This window comes from Aythya fuligula, chromosome 10 (genome assembly GCF_009819795.1).
Source record: "Aythya fuligula isolate bAytFul2 chromosome 10, bAytFul2.pri, whole genome shotgun sequence".
In the NCBI taxonomy this organism is placed as follows: Eukaryota; Metazoa; Chordata; class Aves; order Anseriformes; family Anatidae; genus Aythya; species Aythya fuligula.
Window position 1 is genome coordinate 1790275 of NC_045568.1, and position 16404 is coordinate 1806678.

A 16404-nucleotide genomic window follows, 5' to 3' on the forward strand; every position below is an offset into this window, starting at 1 on the left:
TTCCAAATATATATCCTGCTTTGAACATTTTTTAAAAATCCAGGAGATAACAGTGATAATCAGAGCTTAAGGTAGAATTGAGTGCTTTGTCCTACTTTTGTAAAAGTTAACAGGAAGAGAATCCAAGTGGTTAGACACTTCATTAAGGGAGTGGGGGGGAGTGTGTGTGAAGGGGTATGGTATAAAGTTTTGGCTCAGAAATGATGAGCTTCTACTTAAGTGTTGAACAGCTATTAGAACACATCTGATAAAAAATGATATGGAACTCTTTATTGGTTGCTAATACAAAGTCTCATCCAGATCAGTAGTAACTGAAACTTTGCATTTCTAATGGTTATCATATGACAGGTGAGATTTTTTGTTTAAAGGGGATGCTTTTTGTAATTCAAAATCTGCAGTGTCTTTTATTCACTAGGCTGAGCGGATTTTCATCTAACACTGCATGTATATATAGTATGGTTTAATTTACTTTAGGGCTTAAGAAAACAGCTCTTTTCATGAATTCTCCCTTGTTACCATAATAAAAGATACAAGAAAAACACATATGCAGGTGATCAATACTAAGAAGCCTTGTAGTAAAAGTTCATACTCAAGAAATAAACAAAACCAACCATGCATACTCGTCCTTCAGTTCTGTCCCAAAAAGGGATAAGTGACTCTCCATGATCCTTTTTTCATCTGTTTTTTTCATTTGACTAGCTATGAGGCCAGCAAAGCCAAGGGGGAAGGCTTTTGTGTGATAACAATGATGTGTAATCTGAGGAAGAGAATTTTGCAAACCTTTGGCCTATTTAGCTAAATTAAAAGCAACTTTATTTTTAAACGGTTACTTATATAACATTATCTTGCAAAGGAAGGCCTTGTTTCTAACCAAGCAATAATTTGTCTTTTAGGTAAACGCCTGCTGTAAGAGGCAGGCAAATGAGAATGCACATTTGCAAGGTGAAAGGGAAGAAGAGTTCAGCAGTGGACCAAACGTGTTTGAAGTTGTGAATGTGTATGCCTAACCAAAAACTGTTCTGCAATACTAGCAGACTAATGAAGTTGTACTGGGAACTCCTTCAAGGATCCAGTGTAACTGAACTGCAGTTTTATTAAATACATGTTTACTGTCTGTCTAAAGTCTTTGTATAGCTTCTGAACATTTTACTGTAGTTGCAAAATAAGTAAATTATTTATGGCTTGTCAGTAGGCAGACTCTTTCTTACCATTTCTAGAAAATCAAACAGTTCTATTCAAAACCCTTTCCTGTGCAAATGAAAAATACACTATGCTTACTTGATACAGAGGATCATTCAAGAGTCAACTTCAAGCCATACTTCCTGAAAGGTGTTGGTTTTGCTGTATTTTTTGTGCATTGCCATATTTTCATAATATTGATATGCTAAAAAGTTTTTAAATGAATTTTAAATTACTGTTTTACAGATCTTCCTTTTTACGAACTCTCTTCCTTAAGCCCAATAATGGGTTTTACAACATGCCGATTTTATAAGCTCTCTTGAAACAACTTCCTTCCATTATGAAGGTATATGCCTATTTGCTGTGCAACTGCTGATAGGGCGCTTTTTCAATAAAGTTAGTTCTTTCCTTTTTTTAAAAGGAAGAAAAGGTAACAAACTTGGTAACACCCAGTACTAACACAGAAGAGTTATTTTCTTTCAAACTGTAATTACTTTTCTGCACTTCGGTGTGGTTTTTTTAATTATTTTTATTATTCTGGGGGTCAACTGGTATTTTGTACTTCAGTTGGAGAGGACTGGGTCTATTTGAGAAAATAGTACCTGCTAAGAAGAATCCAGACTGGCTTATTTTCTGTAAGGTGCCACTTGAAGCTTTTCCACTAAAACTAATAACCTATATAGCAGGTAATTATTACATCCAACACTGCCCCTTGGTTAATATAGGATGTACTAGTTGGTTTTGCCTACTAGTTATAGTGAAATGGCCCCCCCAGGTGTCGATGCCCACAGCCACAGCCGAGCTCCCCTCGCCTCACGCTGCGTGGCAGCAGCTGCCCCTAACGCTCTCGCCTCCCCACGTTCCTCCTGAAGGAGCTCCCCCGCCCTGCGACCAGGCGCGGGCAGTCCCTGCGGTCGCTCGGAGAAGGCCGCTTCCTTCCCCCGCAGCGGCACAGCCGACCACGCTGCCCTTCACCAACACCGACCCCGGGCGGCCGAGCCCCCGAGCGGCGCCTCCCTGAGGGGCGGTGCCGGCTGCGGGCCCGCCCGCTCCCGCCCCCCGCTCGCTTCGAGGCCGGGCTGGGCGCCGCTCGGCTTCCTCAGGCTTGGAGCCATGACCCAGGCGGAGAAGGGCGAGGCGGAAAACGGCAAGGACAAGGAGCGCGAGCGCGAGCGCGAGCAGCGCGGTGCCAAGCGGCCCATCGTCCCTGCCGCCGTGCCCGAGTCCCTGCAGGAGGTGAGGCCGGGCCGGGCGAGGGGCGGGGGGCGACGGGCCCGGGCTCGGGCTCGGGCTCGGGCTCGGGCTCAGGCACCCACTGCGGCCCCGCGCCTTGTGCTTGCTTGCAGCAGATACAGAGCAACTTCATCGTGGTCATCCACCCCGGCTCCGCGACGCTGCGCCTCGGCCGGGCCACGGACACGCTGCCTGTGGGCATCCCGCACGTCATCGCGCGGCGGCAGCGGCAGCCCGGGCAGGCGGCCTGCAGGGACAGCTGGCTCCTCAGGGACGGCCTTAACGTAAGCCCGGCACCCCAGTGCCCTCCGACCGCGCTAGAACTGGTGTTTGTGTGCCGTATTTCCTGGCCTTTCCGGCTGTGTGACGCGGCTCTTACCCTCATGCATGTTTTTTCCACAGAACACTTCTGAGGGCAAACCTTTTCTTTTCCCCCCTTTTACATGCTGTAGATGTCACCTTAACCAAGCCAGTAGATATGCACCACTTCATGTCATTTCATTTGGTCACAATGAATTAAATTTCATTAATTGATAGAGTGAGAGCTTGTACTCATTGACTTACGTGCCACATGATCTGCTACCGTGCATACTGTTTGCGTTTATAGAATGCCAGCTGCGGATCTAGAATCAAACCCCTCCTTTTGTGATTGCACCCCTTACAACTTGTTTTGTAATATTGATAACTTAGCCAGTAATATTAGTCTGTTCAGAAAATATATGATTTTATTCATAATCAAAATCTATACCATAAATCGTTAATCAAATTCACATCTCTAATACTTAAGCTCACTTCTAAATAATTGAGATCTCTTTAAACATTTTTTCCTACTTTATATTTTTATAGTTAAATAGATAACGTCCAGAGCTCCTCAAACTGGAGATGAAGTCCAGCAGCCATTACAGTCAATTACAAAAACTCAGGGTGACTTTCACAAATAGGTGTCAGAAACTCTAATATAAAAAAAGTCCTACAGTCTAGCAACTATAATCATGATTCTCAGTCAATGCTACTAGTTTACAGACTGGAAAGTAAGTATTTTGTTATATATGTGTTTTTGTTGTTTAGAAACCTGAAAGTACTGAGCAGAGACAAAATGGCCTTAAAATGGTGGACCAAGCAATATGGTCCAAAAAGATGTCAAATGGTGCGAGGCGTATACCAGTGTCACCTGACCAGGTAACTCATTCTTAAGATTTTAGTACACTGGTAATTCATGTAATCATTTGATATAATGCTATGTTTTAATGCCCAAGAACAGACATCTGTTACACGCTAGATACAGATGGTGCTATGTGTGCATTGATACTTAAGATTTGAGAAGATGGTGAAGATGTAAATTGGTTCTTCCATGTTGATTGCTTTGGTTTCTGGTTTTGTCTTGTTTAGCTTTTATGCATAAAAAGCGACTGGTAAAATATTTATCAACAGCTTTTGACTTGTTTACATTTCAGGCCAGGTCATACAACAGACAGATGCGACCAGCTATTTTAGATCACAGCTCTGGGGCAAAGTGGACAAACACAGCAAATCATCCTGAATTTTTGGTAGGAGAAGAGGTAAGATTCATTTCCCTGCTAAAATGAGGCTATTATCTTTTAACATGGTTATTTAATCAGTAGTACTTTGCTATATAGTAGTATGTATTGAAGAGCAATTTAGGCTAAATTTAGCAATATATGAGAAACTTTACTAGGGACTAACTGAATGTTATTATTCAGCAAGACCAGATGTTTTTTCCTAGGTGCCTAGCAAGTAAGCATTTTTTTTTCAAACTGCATGATAAACCGTGTCTCTCATTCTTGTATTTGTCAAGGATAAGTAAAACATATATGACTACTCTAAAGCTTCACCTAGTTATTGGAAGCAATAGGGTGGATTCTTTGCTGTTGTAAATCACCATTTCTGTAGGGACTAGGTAAGAACTTAGCCCATGTGGTGTAATTCAGAGAAAAGGCAAGAAACTGATAAAAGGATCAGCACATGTAATCACTGCTCAGTAAGTAGGTATTCACGAGCTTCAAAGAGTTTTTAAATTATTTTAGTTATTAATTTGAGATAACAGGAAAAAAAAGATACTGTTAGGGACTTGATCTTGAAGTTCTTTTCCAACCTAAATGATTCTGCGTCCATGGATAGGAAAATTCTGGCAATTTAAACCATGTATTGAATGTTCTTTTATGCAATCCAGACCTGTTGAAAAGAAATCCACTGTATTGCTGTTACATTGGTCTTGGTTCTGCTGTATGCCATGTTCTAACTACTTCTGAAATACTAATTTTAATTATTTTTAAATTTTTAAAATTTATTTTAATTTAATTATTTTATCTTTCTCTCTTATTTTCAGGCACTATATGTTAATCCACTGGATTCTTATAATATACATTGGCCTATTAGAAGAGGGCAGTTGAATCTCCACGCAGGACCTGGTGGCTCCCTCACTGCAGTATTAGCAGATCTTGAAGTGATATGGTCCCATGCAATACAAAAATATCTGGAAATACCACTGAAAGACCTAAAGGTGAGCTATAAACATGTGGGCTGTATCCACTTCTGTAAATGTTGTGATAAAAGAGAATCAACCTGTTAGCAGAGGCTGCCTGCAAACTGGTAACCTCTTACTGGTAGTTTTCTTAATGGATAGTCTGTCTGGTGACTGTGAGACTCTCTAAGGCTATCTGCCTGTCTAAGACTTCATTTGGAATTTTGTGTGTTCCTTTAGGACAAAATTTGTTAATAGAACTTCTAGCAAGAAGATCTATAAATCCTTTATGGAACAAAAGTCCTATATAGAATCCATCATAGAAATTTCTGTCTTTTTTTTTGTATGTTGACTAAAAAGGAGTCAACAGGAATGGGTGTCTAACACATGCATAATTTCTGTTCCTGGCCGAGTATGTGTTTTTGTTGTGTTTGGTATACTTGAAAACATTTTAATGACTTAAAAATTGCTAACTTGGTACTGATTCTCAGTATTTTTAAAAAAATATTAAAAATGTTCCACCTTTCCATAATTTTGCTTCTTTTAGCACCTCGTGTATTATGCTTTCTTAATTGGCAACAGGTGTTCAAGCAGGCAAAGAGAAACTCAGTTTGAGAGCTGACTTACTGTTCTTATATTCAGTACTATAGGTGCATTTTACTAATTCCAGACATCTACAATAAACAGCATGTGAAAGAACTGGTGAATATGATCCTAATGAAGATGGGCTTCTCAGGTAAAACCCTACAGAAGCAAGCACGGAATGATTAATAGCGTAAAATTGCGTGGTTTTTTTTTCCCCTTAACGCACATTTTTGCAGGCCAATCCCAGCTTGGCCAGGGCTCACAGCTTTCATCTTTTGATATTCCTGTAACTGTTGCCTCTTTTAATAGGGCAAAATGGTTGCCTAGCACTGAAATCATTTTCTTGCTTTGCTATCAGGTATTCCAACTGTGGGCTTCTCGCTTCAGCTGAGATAAAAAGGCTGTAGCAAGTCTTGATTTCTCAAGTATTTCTAAATGACTGTTTCTAAAATGTACAATATTATTCTAGAAAAAAAAATAGGAAAATGTTTCATATGCATCTTATAACCAAGACCTGGTAATACAAGTTACAAAAACAGATTGTCTGGCAACAGTATCCTTAATCTCAAAAAATAAGAACATGCAAATATAGGCATCCATCCTGGTAGTAGCTTTTTGCAGGACTTCAAAGGTTTACCCAACAAAAACTGTGTTAGTCCTCCACCCAATCATCACTAAGTGTACAAACTTTCAGTGGAGACTCAGGCTATGAGTAGATTTTTTAAAGTATTTAAAGACATAAAAGACATTTAAAAGATATACTTTGAATTCAGAAACATAACTGTGGTGCTTGGTGTAAATTGGATATTTTTTTTCTCATATTGCTAGGAATTATAGTACACCAGGAGTCTGTCTGTGCTACTTTTGGAAGTGGTTTAAGCAGTGCGTGTATAGTAGATGTGGGAGATCAGAAGACAAGTGTTTGCTGTGTAGAAGATGGTGTTTCCCATCGCAACACCAGGTATCTTTTCATGTGCAGAATTATTACAAACATGTACTTAGTTACTTACCAAAGACTTGACTTAAAAAAATGAGGACAACTTTACAAATACAGAAAACTTTTTTGCAAGTACAGTTGTTTGCTTGTGTTGTTTGTTGTTGTTGTCATCATTGTCGTGTGGTTATTTTGTTTGTTTTATTGTGAGCTGTTCAACAAGGTCATCATGATAGAATGTAAACCTTAAAGAATTCTGACATGTTTAAAAGAATAAAATAGCAGAACATCATGCTCTGCAAACTATGTGGAAGTCATGATCATAGTCCATCTAAAATGTTGCCTTCGTTCCTATGTATGCCACTGTAAAAGGCCAGTATTACAGAAAATGAATAAAATATTCTTCTCTATTCTTCAGGCTGTGCCTTGCATATGGAGGATCTGATGTGTCAAGGTGTTTTTATTGGCTTATGCAACGAGCAGGGTTTCCGTACAGAGACTGTCAGTTAACTAATAAGTTGGATTGCCTTCTGCTTCAGCACCTAAAGGAGACATTCTGTCATCTAGACCAGGTGAGAAAGGAAAATGGTCTGTTCTTTTTTTCCTCTATAGAATGCTACTCTGGGGAACCTTTACATGAGTCTACAATTGCTTGCAAATGGAAAAAGCATATAGAATGGTTAGAACATAATGCAACAGTTCAGATGCATGATTTTTTTCAATGAAAAGTTGTGTTTGCACATACTGTGTGCTTTATTTTTAATATAGAATAGTCATCTCATAGTCCTCTCTAACTAGTATATTTTTAATTATTAGATACAGGAGAGCTGTAGGAAATGGGCTTAATGGGCATAGAAAATGAAATACTGGCAAAAATTGTAGAAGGTTTAGAGCTGAAGTATTTGAAATTTGTTTTATTTTTCTTGTAGTTGAAAGAAATCCCAGCTCTTAGAAAGGAGGTTTATTTGTTCTTATTATTGAAAAAAAACCTGACAGTATTTGCATATATGCTGTTTTTCAGCTTCAGTTTTGTGAGATGTACCAGCAGGTCTCATTGTTCCAAACACATCATCATTTTAGAGGCTTAAGCATGTGGAAAGGTGTTTTGGTAGATCTTGTTTAAAGGAAAAGACTTTAAAAAGGAGTTGAAGAATAGATTTATGAAACTTAGAATTGTTATTTTTTGTCATTGCCCACAGTTTAACTAGATTGTGCAGCTTGGCATAGAGATACAAAAAATACATATATATATATATATATATTTTTTTTTTTTTAATTATTTTTAAAATTATTTTTAACATTTTTGACTGCAGGATATTTCTGGATTGCAAGACCATGAGTTCCAAATTCGGCATCCAGATTCTCCAGCTCTATTATACCAGTTCCGATTAGGGGATGAAAAATTACAGGTGATTTTTGTAAAAGGGACAAGAAATACATTCATTGTTTGGGTTCAGGGCCTCCCTTTGTATTGTCTCCATGCTATTTAGCCCATGTAATTTACATACTGTTTTTTACATATGCTTAGTAATAATATTAAAATGAATTACAATATATATGAGTGTGCCTAATGAAGCACAAGGCAATGTACAACATTTCTAACTAGCTTTAGCCAGAAGGTTTGTGAGTTCAATTGAATATGACGATGTTTATCCTTCAAATGTAAGGAATGAATGCTGACTCTGCAAACTTTTACTAGCTCTGTAACAAACTACATTTGAATTACTTGTACATCACAGAAGGCTGTAAAGAAACCTATGAACATCTACAAGTATATTCAATGTGGTTTTTTTATTTATACAAAACTGAAGCCACTAAGTCTTTTATGAAACTACTTGAAAAAAAAACTGAATTAATTTTGAATTGCAAGACAACTAAGGTAGAAGATGATTTTTCTATAATACCAATTAGGTAAAAATGCACATAATAAAATGCCAAATCTCTCATTCTGCAGGCTCCTATGGCTCTGTTTTATCCAGCAACTTTTGGAATTGTTGGACAAAAAATGACAACTTTGCAACACAGGTCACAAGGTGACCCTGAAGATCCTCATGATGAACATTATCTGCTAGCCACACAGAGTAAGCAGGAGCAGGTGTGTGACTGCTGGTTTATTTTTCATTGAGTATTATGTAATTAGGGAATGAAATTAGGACTTACTACCTCATCTCTGAGACCAAGGTTTGTTATCTGGGTCAGCAGTGTTAAAGAACAAATGTAAAGTGAGGAATTACACGTCTAGACAAGTCCTTAATTAGAACTGTGCATTTTCAGTATCTAAGGAGACTTCTTAATAATGGCATTGATACATCTAGTGGATTTGAAATTAAAACACTTAGTCTGAATCAAAAATTGTATGAGGTAGCAATGCAATGTTTAACTGTTCTCTGTGCAGAAAGGTAAAGAAGTGGTGCTTAATTAAGCCTTTGTACTGTTCTGTAACCTGTTGAAGATCTTTTCCTATTTTTCATAGTTTATATTTAAATTTGTTTTCTTATTTTAAGTCTGCAAAAGCTACAGCTGATAGAAAGTCTATGTCAAAGCCTGGTACATATGAGGGAGACTTGAGAGGCCAAGCCACAGACATTTCAGAGAGGATCTACCCCCAAGAAGTGGAACTAGGATCTTCCCAAAGTGACTGTATGATATCTGGAAATGATTCAGAGGAACCTTTAAGTGCACACATGTCCAGGAAAACAGCAATTTCTCAGTTTGAAGGCAAAGCCCTAGGTCTTGACAAAGCCATCCTTCATAGTATTGACTGCTGTGGTAAGAAATACGTTTGTATAATTCTGTCAAATTGCTTTTCAGTGTGGTTTTAATCTCCACATTTAAATCCATATTTTAATGTGGATTTAATTTAGGAAAGTAGTATGTATGTCCCTTTATTTTATCATCTCCAGAATAGTTGCACTGTTAAACTTGAATCTTTGTTGAGCTTTCTTGAGCTTGTTTTTGAAGCTCCCAGGAACAGCAAAAGAATTTTAAAAGTAAATTTTTACCAGTTTGTATCTAGTTTGAGTTACATTAGGTTCTTTGAAGTATAAATACAGGCTGTATTAAACTTTAAAAATAGATATACTTCTATATATCCATTCCTTCCAGTATCTGATGATACAAAAAAGAAGATGTACAGCTCCATCTTAGTAGTGGGAGGAGGTCTCATGTTTCATAAAGCTCAAGAGTTTCTTCAACACCGAATTCTCAACAAAATGCCCCTTCTTTCAGAAGGAGTCGTTGAAATGTTGAAGTCATCACAAGACCTAAGGTATAACATTAACTAATAGCTACACAGTTAGTAAACTAGAATTGGTTGAAATCTTCAAAAGATCTTTAATAATACATTTTTTTCAAAACCACAGAAAGAATGGTTACACTTTTTTGTGTATTTTTGAGGAGGCAAGCTGGCAGCTCATACTATAGCACTGGTATTACAGGTGGGCAATTACAGGTAAAGCAAGATAATTACTGGTATTGATCATGGAAGTGCTTATTAGCTGAGGGCCATGTTCTCAAAGAAGCAATTAGTATGGATCCATGAAAGTATCTTTCTGCTCAATAAAGAATTGTTAGGTTTTGGTTTTGTTTTAATTTTTATCAGTGTTAAAGTATGGTCATTTTAGCTTGGCTGTAACCAAACAAAATTTGTAAAAAGCAAAGTTTGAGTATTTTCAGAGCATTTGGCCTGCCTGCTGAGGGCAGGATTTTCGTGGCATGTCGTTTAAAAAAAAAAAAAAGTGACTTTTAAAACACCTTAAATATTTTTTTCCTTTTTTTTTTTTTAATCTCAGTATCGTGAAAGTTTTTTATTCTGAATGATTTTGAAAAATTTTCTCCTCTTCCTCACTACCAAGATTCTAAGTAATGAATACTGTTGGGGAAAAAAAAGGAGGCAGCATTTTAGAACTGTGCACAGAGTAGTGACTCTCTCTATGTATTTAAATTTAGGATATGGATCCCCGCTTAATTGCATGGAAAGGAGGTGCTGTTTTAGCCTGTCTAGACACAACTCAGGAGCTCTGGATATATCAGCGAGAATGGCAGCGTTTTGGTGTAAGAATGTTACGAGAGCGAGCTGCGTTTGTCTGGTAACTGGTATGTTTACAGGAGAGCATGGTTAATCGATCCCCAGACGTCACTTTCTTCCAGTGCAGATGTATTGATTTTCTGCTGATGTTTTATTTTATTAAACTAACTCAACTGAGATTTTTCCAATAGTGGCGCAAAAATCTTATTGCATGCGTATTACTTCAGCATTGCTATCCTTGATCTTTTCAATTGTATGCATTGAATTTAGTGTACAGAATACCACTTATCTCCAGATTCACTACATTTATATCGTGTGGGTTTTAAATATATACACACACACACAAAGTGGCACAATGTTGGAATATGATATACCATATTGAAAAGGTCAAGTTTAAACCAAGATTAATTCCAGGCACACATAAGTATACACAGAAACAACACCTGAAGCGTGCATTCTGTGTGATTAATGCGTTACTCCCATTCCTACACTAATGTTACCAGGAGATAAAATCGTTGCACAAATGCTCATCATGGAAAAAGTGAAATAGAGAACCTAGACTTCAGTTGCTGTTGTATTTCGCTTCTATAATAATTTATATTATTCACTGAAAAAACTTACGAAAGTGGAATATATTTTCTTCCCTGGTCACATAATTGAAATCTCATTTTAGCTTCTCCTTATTTGTGGTAGTGCTCCCCTTTTTCCCTATTTAAAAAGAAAATATAATACACCTAAAACTAGATTTATTTTTTATGTAGCTCTAAAGCTATTTAGAGCTCTTCTTTATTTATGTAGCTTTTATATAGCATGGGTTTTTTTCTCCTGAATCCTTAGTTATAAACTAAGCCTTAGTTATATAAGTGCTATTTGTTGTTTTATCTTCTGTAATGAAGAGTCCTACCACCTGCAAACCATGCCTTAAATCCCTATCCCAATTAAAATGTAGGTTAATATTAAACCTCTTTAAACAATATAATATCAAAGATGAATGTTTCTGCAAATCACATAAGAAAGAACTGACTTACTTTTAACCTGCCTTCATTAAAAGTTTTAGAGAAAGGATCTCTCTAGTCAAATTATGCTGTAAACTCATCTAAAAATAATTCACTGCAGACTATAGTTACGTTATTATATTTTATTTAAAAGTAGTAACTGTGAGCTCCCTTTCATTGCAGATCTCCAGAAAGCATACCGTACTTCAGGTTTTACTCTGGCAAGGTTACTTGTCAGTGCTGGGTTTGGTTTTGTTTTTCATTTTTTGGGGGGGGAGTGGTTCAAGAAAAGTTACAGAATTAATTTTTAAGATTTTTAAGTCACTTGAGGGTGATACAGAAGAAAAATATGTATGTATAAAGATTATTTTTTTTGTGGATTTTTTGACCTACAAATATTCTCCACAGCAAAAAAAAATCACAACTTTACATCAATGAGTGCTGATGACATCTGGACAGCAAGTGAAATGTAAAATCTACTTCATTCTTATAATACCATATCAAATATACTGTAAATGTGCACTGTATCTCAACAAAGTAACAATCACCAAAACAGCCTCTGAGCCAGACTGCACCACTTCACTGCAACTGAGGAGTCCACCAGTTAAGTTGACAAACTCTGTGCAGGAAAGAGCAGTGCTTCTAAATTACTTAGTGAACTACATTCCATTATTTTCACAACTGATTACTTCTTACTGGTTATGTTACTTGAGAACAAATTATTTCATTTCATATTGTGGAAATCACTTCTACGTTTTTCACCGGTTAAAATAGAAGTATTTAATTTGTGATTTCTTTCAGGTAAGAAAGCTCATATTAAATTTGTCCCTATTGTACAGCTTTTGTAAGACTAGAGCTTAATATTCAGTCAACTATTAATTCTCAATTTCTTGCTGTGCACCTAGTTGTATAAAACAGAAACGTCTCTGTAGAAATTCTTCATGTCCTTCATAAGACAGTGTTTTGGACAGATATTCAGAGCACTTGGTAAAGTGTCTTGTGCATTCACCTCATTGAAAGAAACAACCATATATTTCTGCACAGAGGACTGATTTGTCATGTCACTACAGAAGAGGTTAACTGCAATAGAGAACATGCTTTCTGTGTTACTGTAGTTTCTCACACTTTTACAGGCACCGTCACACGCAGCAGTGGTAGGGTTTGAACTAAGGAACATAACCCTATCTGCTGCTGCTTTTTGAGCAGCAAGCCATGCTACAGGACCTTTTTCAGCAATTCTCCTTCTCTCCCACAAGTCTAGAATGACATCAGTCTGGCAGCCCTCGTGCAGAGGTTCAGCAAAAGAAAGGACAGTATGATTAAGACACACTTCTTCTGGATATATAACCAGTATTTTAACATGTAGTTGTAGTCACACCTGATGGAAGAATTGCCTTCTAAATGTATCTGTTTAACAAAAAAGACACCATATGCTCTCTTAAAGCGTCAGTATTTCTAGAAACAAAACAAAATTTGAATGGCATTCTCAGTATGAAGGGGTTGACCACAGCCTTGCATTATAGACAGGTGTGAAGAATAAAATGTAGCAGAAGGATGCTGTTAGTCCTTCTGCAAAACTAATACTGTGAATTAAGGTACTAAGCAAAGAAAAACAGCAAAACTATAGGAAACATCAGCTGGGTTCATGTGAAAGAAGAAATGGCAAATCAAAAATTGTCCACGCTACGTAATTTACTGTTTCATAAGTGTTTAAGAAATTGAGTACCTATTCTCCATTTAGGAAAGAAACAGTGGAAGGAAAAAGGGTAGGCTTACGTTAGTGAATAGTGTGGTAGAATAACAGACTGCAGAGCAGAACAACTGGGCCAAGGACCAGACTGCACCAAGTCTCTTGGGTTTCACTGCAGCTTATCCCTGGTATGGTCCTGTGGCTTGCATACCCACTAGTGGTTGCACTACATTAGATTCATTAGAACCTGTCTTCCAGTTCAATTTCATCTGCGAGAGTCAAGGCCACACTCCTCAACTACACAGCAATATGAACCAAACTGTAATGAGCATGGTGGGTGATTCCCTTGAAAAGCACAATACTGATTTAAAATAAAGCATTAATGGAGACTTACCTGGAGTTTCTTAAACAACCTTGTGACTATATATTGCAATGATACCTAAAAGGTGGTGAAATTTATACAATCTATTTCATCTAAAAGGATAATGTGGTAAAAATCACAAAAATCAACAGGAATTACATAAATACTGAACTTCAAAAAAAAAAAAAGAGAGAACTCTTACCTTGCTTTCTAAGGATACAAACTACCACAGCAATAATAGATACAACTGCAAGTAGAGCAGCGAGAAGACACAAATCTTCCAGCTGAATTGATTGTTAGGATCTCGGGGGGGTGGGGGGGTGGGGGGAAACACCAGTTTTAGCTGAAAAATCTGTCTCCAGTTAATGAATTACTGAAATGAACATTTCTAGTGTCTATTGATTTAAAGATCGAAGCCAAAATTTCCTTAAGAGGTATATTCTTTATTGCAGCGCTGGATGCACGGAGGATCTTTCCACCTATCGTGCATGTCTGAAGTAACAAACCATCTCATATTTATACAGCAAAAGATGAATATTCTATTATGCCTATACATATTCATTACCTAAACCCGCCTACTCTCGCTTTGTATACTAATTAGCTTATCAGTCCTTGCTCTTGCGCAAAGCCTTCCAAGAATTGTGGGCCAGGGTCTTCGGGATGTGGGCAGTGGTCTTTGGGAGGAAGACCATAGGTCTTCCTCGTGATGCACTTTTCACCTTTTGCTTAAAAAAATACCAGGTAGGATGAATCAGTTATTTTCCAAGCTGAGTTGGCTTTCGGCCTAACTGAGGGTCGGCAGATAACGGGATGTCTCAGTTAACAAGACATAACAGAAGGTTGACTCAAGTTATCTCAAGTCTCAGCCTGACTGAGGGTCGACAGATAATGGGATGTTTCAATTAACAAGATGCTTCAACATAACAAAAGGTCGACAGATAACAAGATGTCATCTATTTTGTTCTCATTAATTTTTAACCACAAGATTTATTCTATCCTAAAGTGAGTCTATACAATATCACTATACTTGGAAGAAGAATTGCGCTAAAAGTTAACGCAAAAGGCCTAATAATCACACAATCACACTGAGAACAGCATAGCTGTGTACTGAGTTACTTGACTTCCTTCCTTATTTTGAAAAGAAAAAAAAAAAAAAAAGCAATCTGAATCTGTTTCCTTAGACTTCCTGCCAGCACCTCCTCCTGCAACCTCTCATTACTTATTCTCTCTACTCTTTTGTTTAGAGTTTGGCCATGAGCGATAGTTACTAAGTAATCTCTGAACTGCAGCATTACTGACTGTGTTAAGTTTAAAACTTCAACTTTAAAGAGAGGGAAGATGTAAAGCAAAATTTACCAAGGCCGGTGTGTATAAAATTACCTTAGACTGAAGTCACCTGCTTTTTAATAGGTTTTTGATGCTGTTGTGGTTTAACCCGGCAGGCAACTAAACACCACACAGCTGTTTGCTCACTCCCCACAGTCAGACAAGGGGAGAGAATTGAAAGAATGGACAAAGTGCAAGAACTCATGGGTTAAGATACGGACAGTTTAATAAAAAAGGGAAAAGGGGAAGAAAAAAAAAAACCACAACACAATATTAAAAAAAAAAAAAAAAAAAGTGATGTACAACACAATTGCTTGCCACCCATTGGCCAATGCCCAGGCAGTCCCTGAACAACATCAGCCCCCTAGCCAAATCCCCCCAGTTCCATTGCTCAGCACAATGCCACGTGGCACAGAATAGCCCAGTGCCCAGTCTGGGCCAGCTGTTCTGGTGCTCTCCCTTCCCAACTTCTTGTGCATCGCCAGCCCCGTAGCTGGCAGGAGGGATGTAGGTGAGCACTGCCCAGCAATAACTAAGCTGTGTGTTACCAGCATTACTTTCAGCCAAAATCCAAACACAGCGCCATATAAGCTACTAGGAAGAAAAATAATTGTCCTAGCCAAAACCAGGACAGACATTTCAATGTTTGTTTACCAAACATTTATTTTCCCAGATTTTGTCAAATGTACCATGGAAAATTGCTGAATATACACAATACAACAGAAAATATTGAACAGTTGCTGATGAGTTTGTGACTCAGGAATGATAAACACTCAACTAACCGTTGTCTTTCACCTGCACACAGTTTGATAGGTTTTCTATAGGCCTTGGGCAGTCATATCCGCACTTACCAAAATTACTAATTATCTGGGGGAGGAAAAGGAAAAAAGTAGAACAATTCAAGTACACAATTAAATTGAAGTTCTGCACAGATTAATACCTTACATATATTTTCTTTATTGTTAGGGTTTAGTCTTCTTGGAAGAATAGCACTTCCTAAAACAAGATTTTCTTGAAAGATATTTTCCTTACTAATGATATAAATAACAAAAATAAGAGACATTCATAAGGTAAGTAAGAATTTAAGAGAATTCAGCGTGAATATATTAGGTATGTTTGCTTTAAGCTTTATAGGACAGGAACACTACTGAACAATCAGACCCCGATACCACCGTGAGATGAGGCATGATGTCTATCAATCCATAATCAAAAAGACCATTTTAATAAGAAAAAAAATAGGTACAATGCTATAGTTGCATCTTGTTTGATAGCCAGAATCGATACTACTCTTCACATTAACTATATACAAGCAAATATTCTGTTCACAGAAAATAAATCCAAAAGATTACCTACCTCTACAAAAATATCAGTGCTCTCATCACGCCTTGGTATCTTCACAGAAATTCTGCTTTCATTTATCTAATCATGAAATCCCAAAGAAGTGTGCAAGAGGGAGGAAAAAGTCAGACATTTATTACAAAAGGAGTCATTAGTAAGTTAAATTACAGGTAATAGTTAACTGCATTTCAAATCACATTTAATAGGTTGTATTATATATGTATTAATGTCTCAGTATCATTATTACATGCAGC

General features: G+C 37.4%; 1 protein-coding gene across 1 annotated transcript; it reads left to right on the forward strand.

The window, feature by feature from the left end:
• The first annotated feature begins 2250 nt into the window (after positions 1–2250).
• Positions 2251–10617, forward strand: ACTR8 (actin related protein 8). The gene is made up of 13 exons (XM_032194288.1): positions 2251–2415; positions 2526–2696; positions 3481–3591; positions 3867–3971; positions 4760–4933; positions 5537–5630; positions 6308–6440; positions 6832–6985; positions 7727–7822; positions 8368–8508; positions 8918–9182; positions 9519–9681; positions 10362–10617. The coding sequence occupies exons 1-13, from the start codon at positions 2293–2295 to the stop codon at positions 10378–10380; spliced, it is 1749 nt and encodes a 582-aa protein (XP_032050179.1). The 5' UTR covers positions 2251–2292; the 3' UTR covers positions 10381–10617.
• The last annotated feature ends 5787 nt before the right edge of the window (positions 10618–16404 follow it).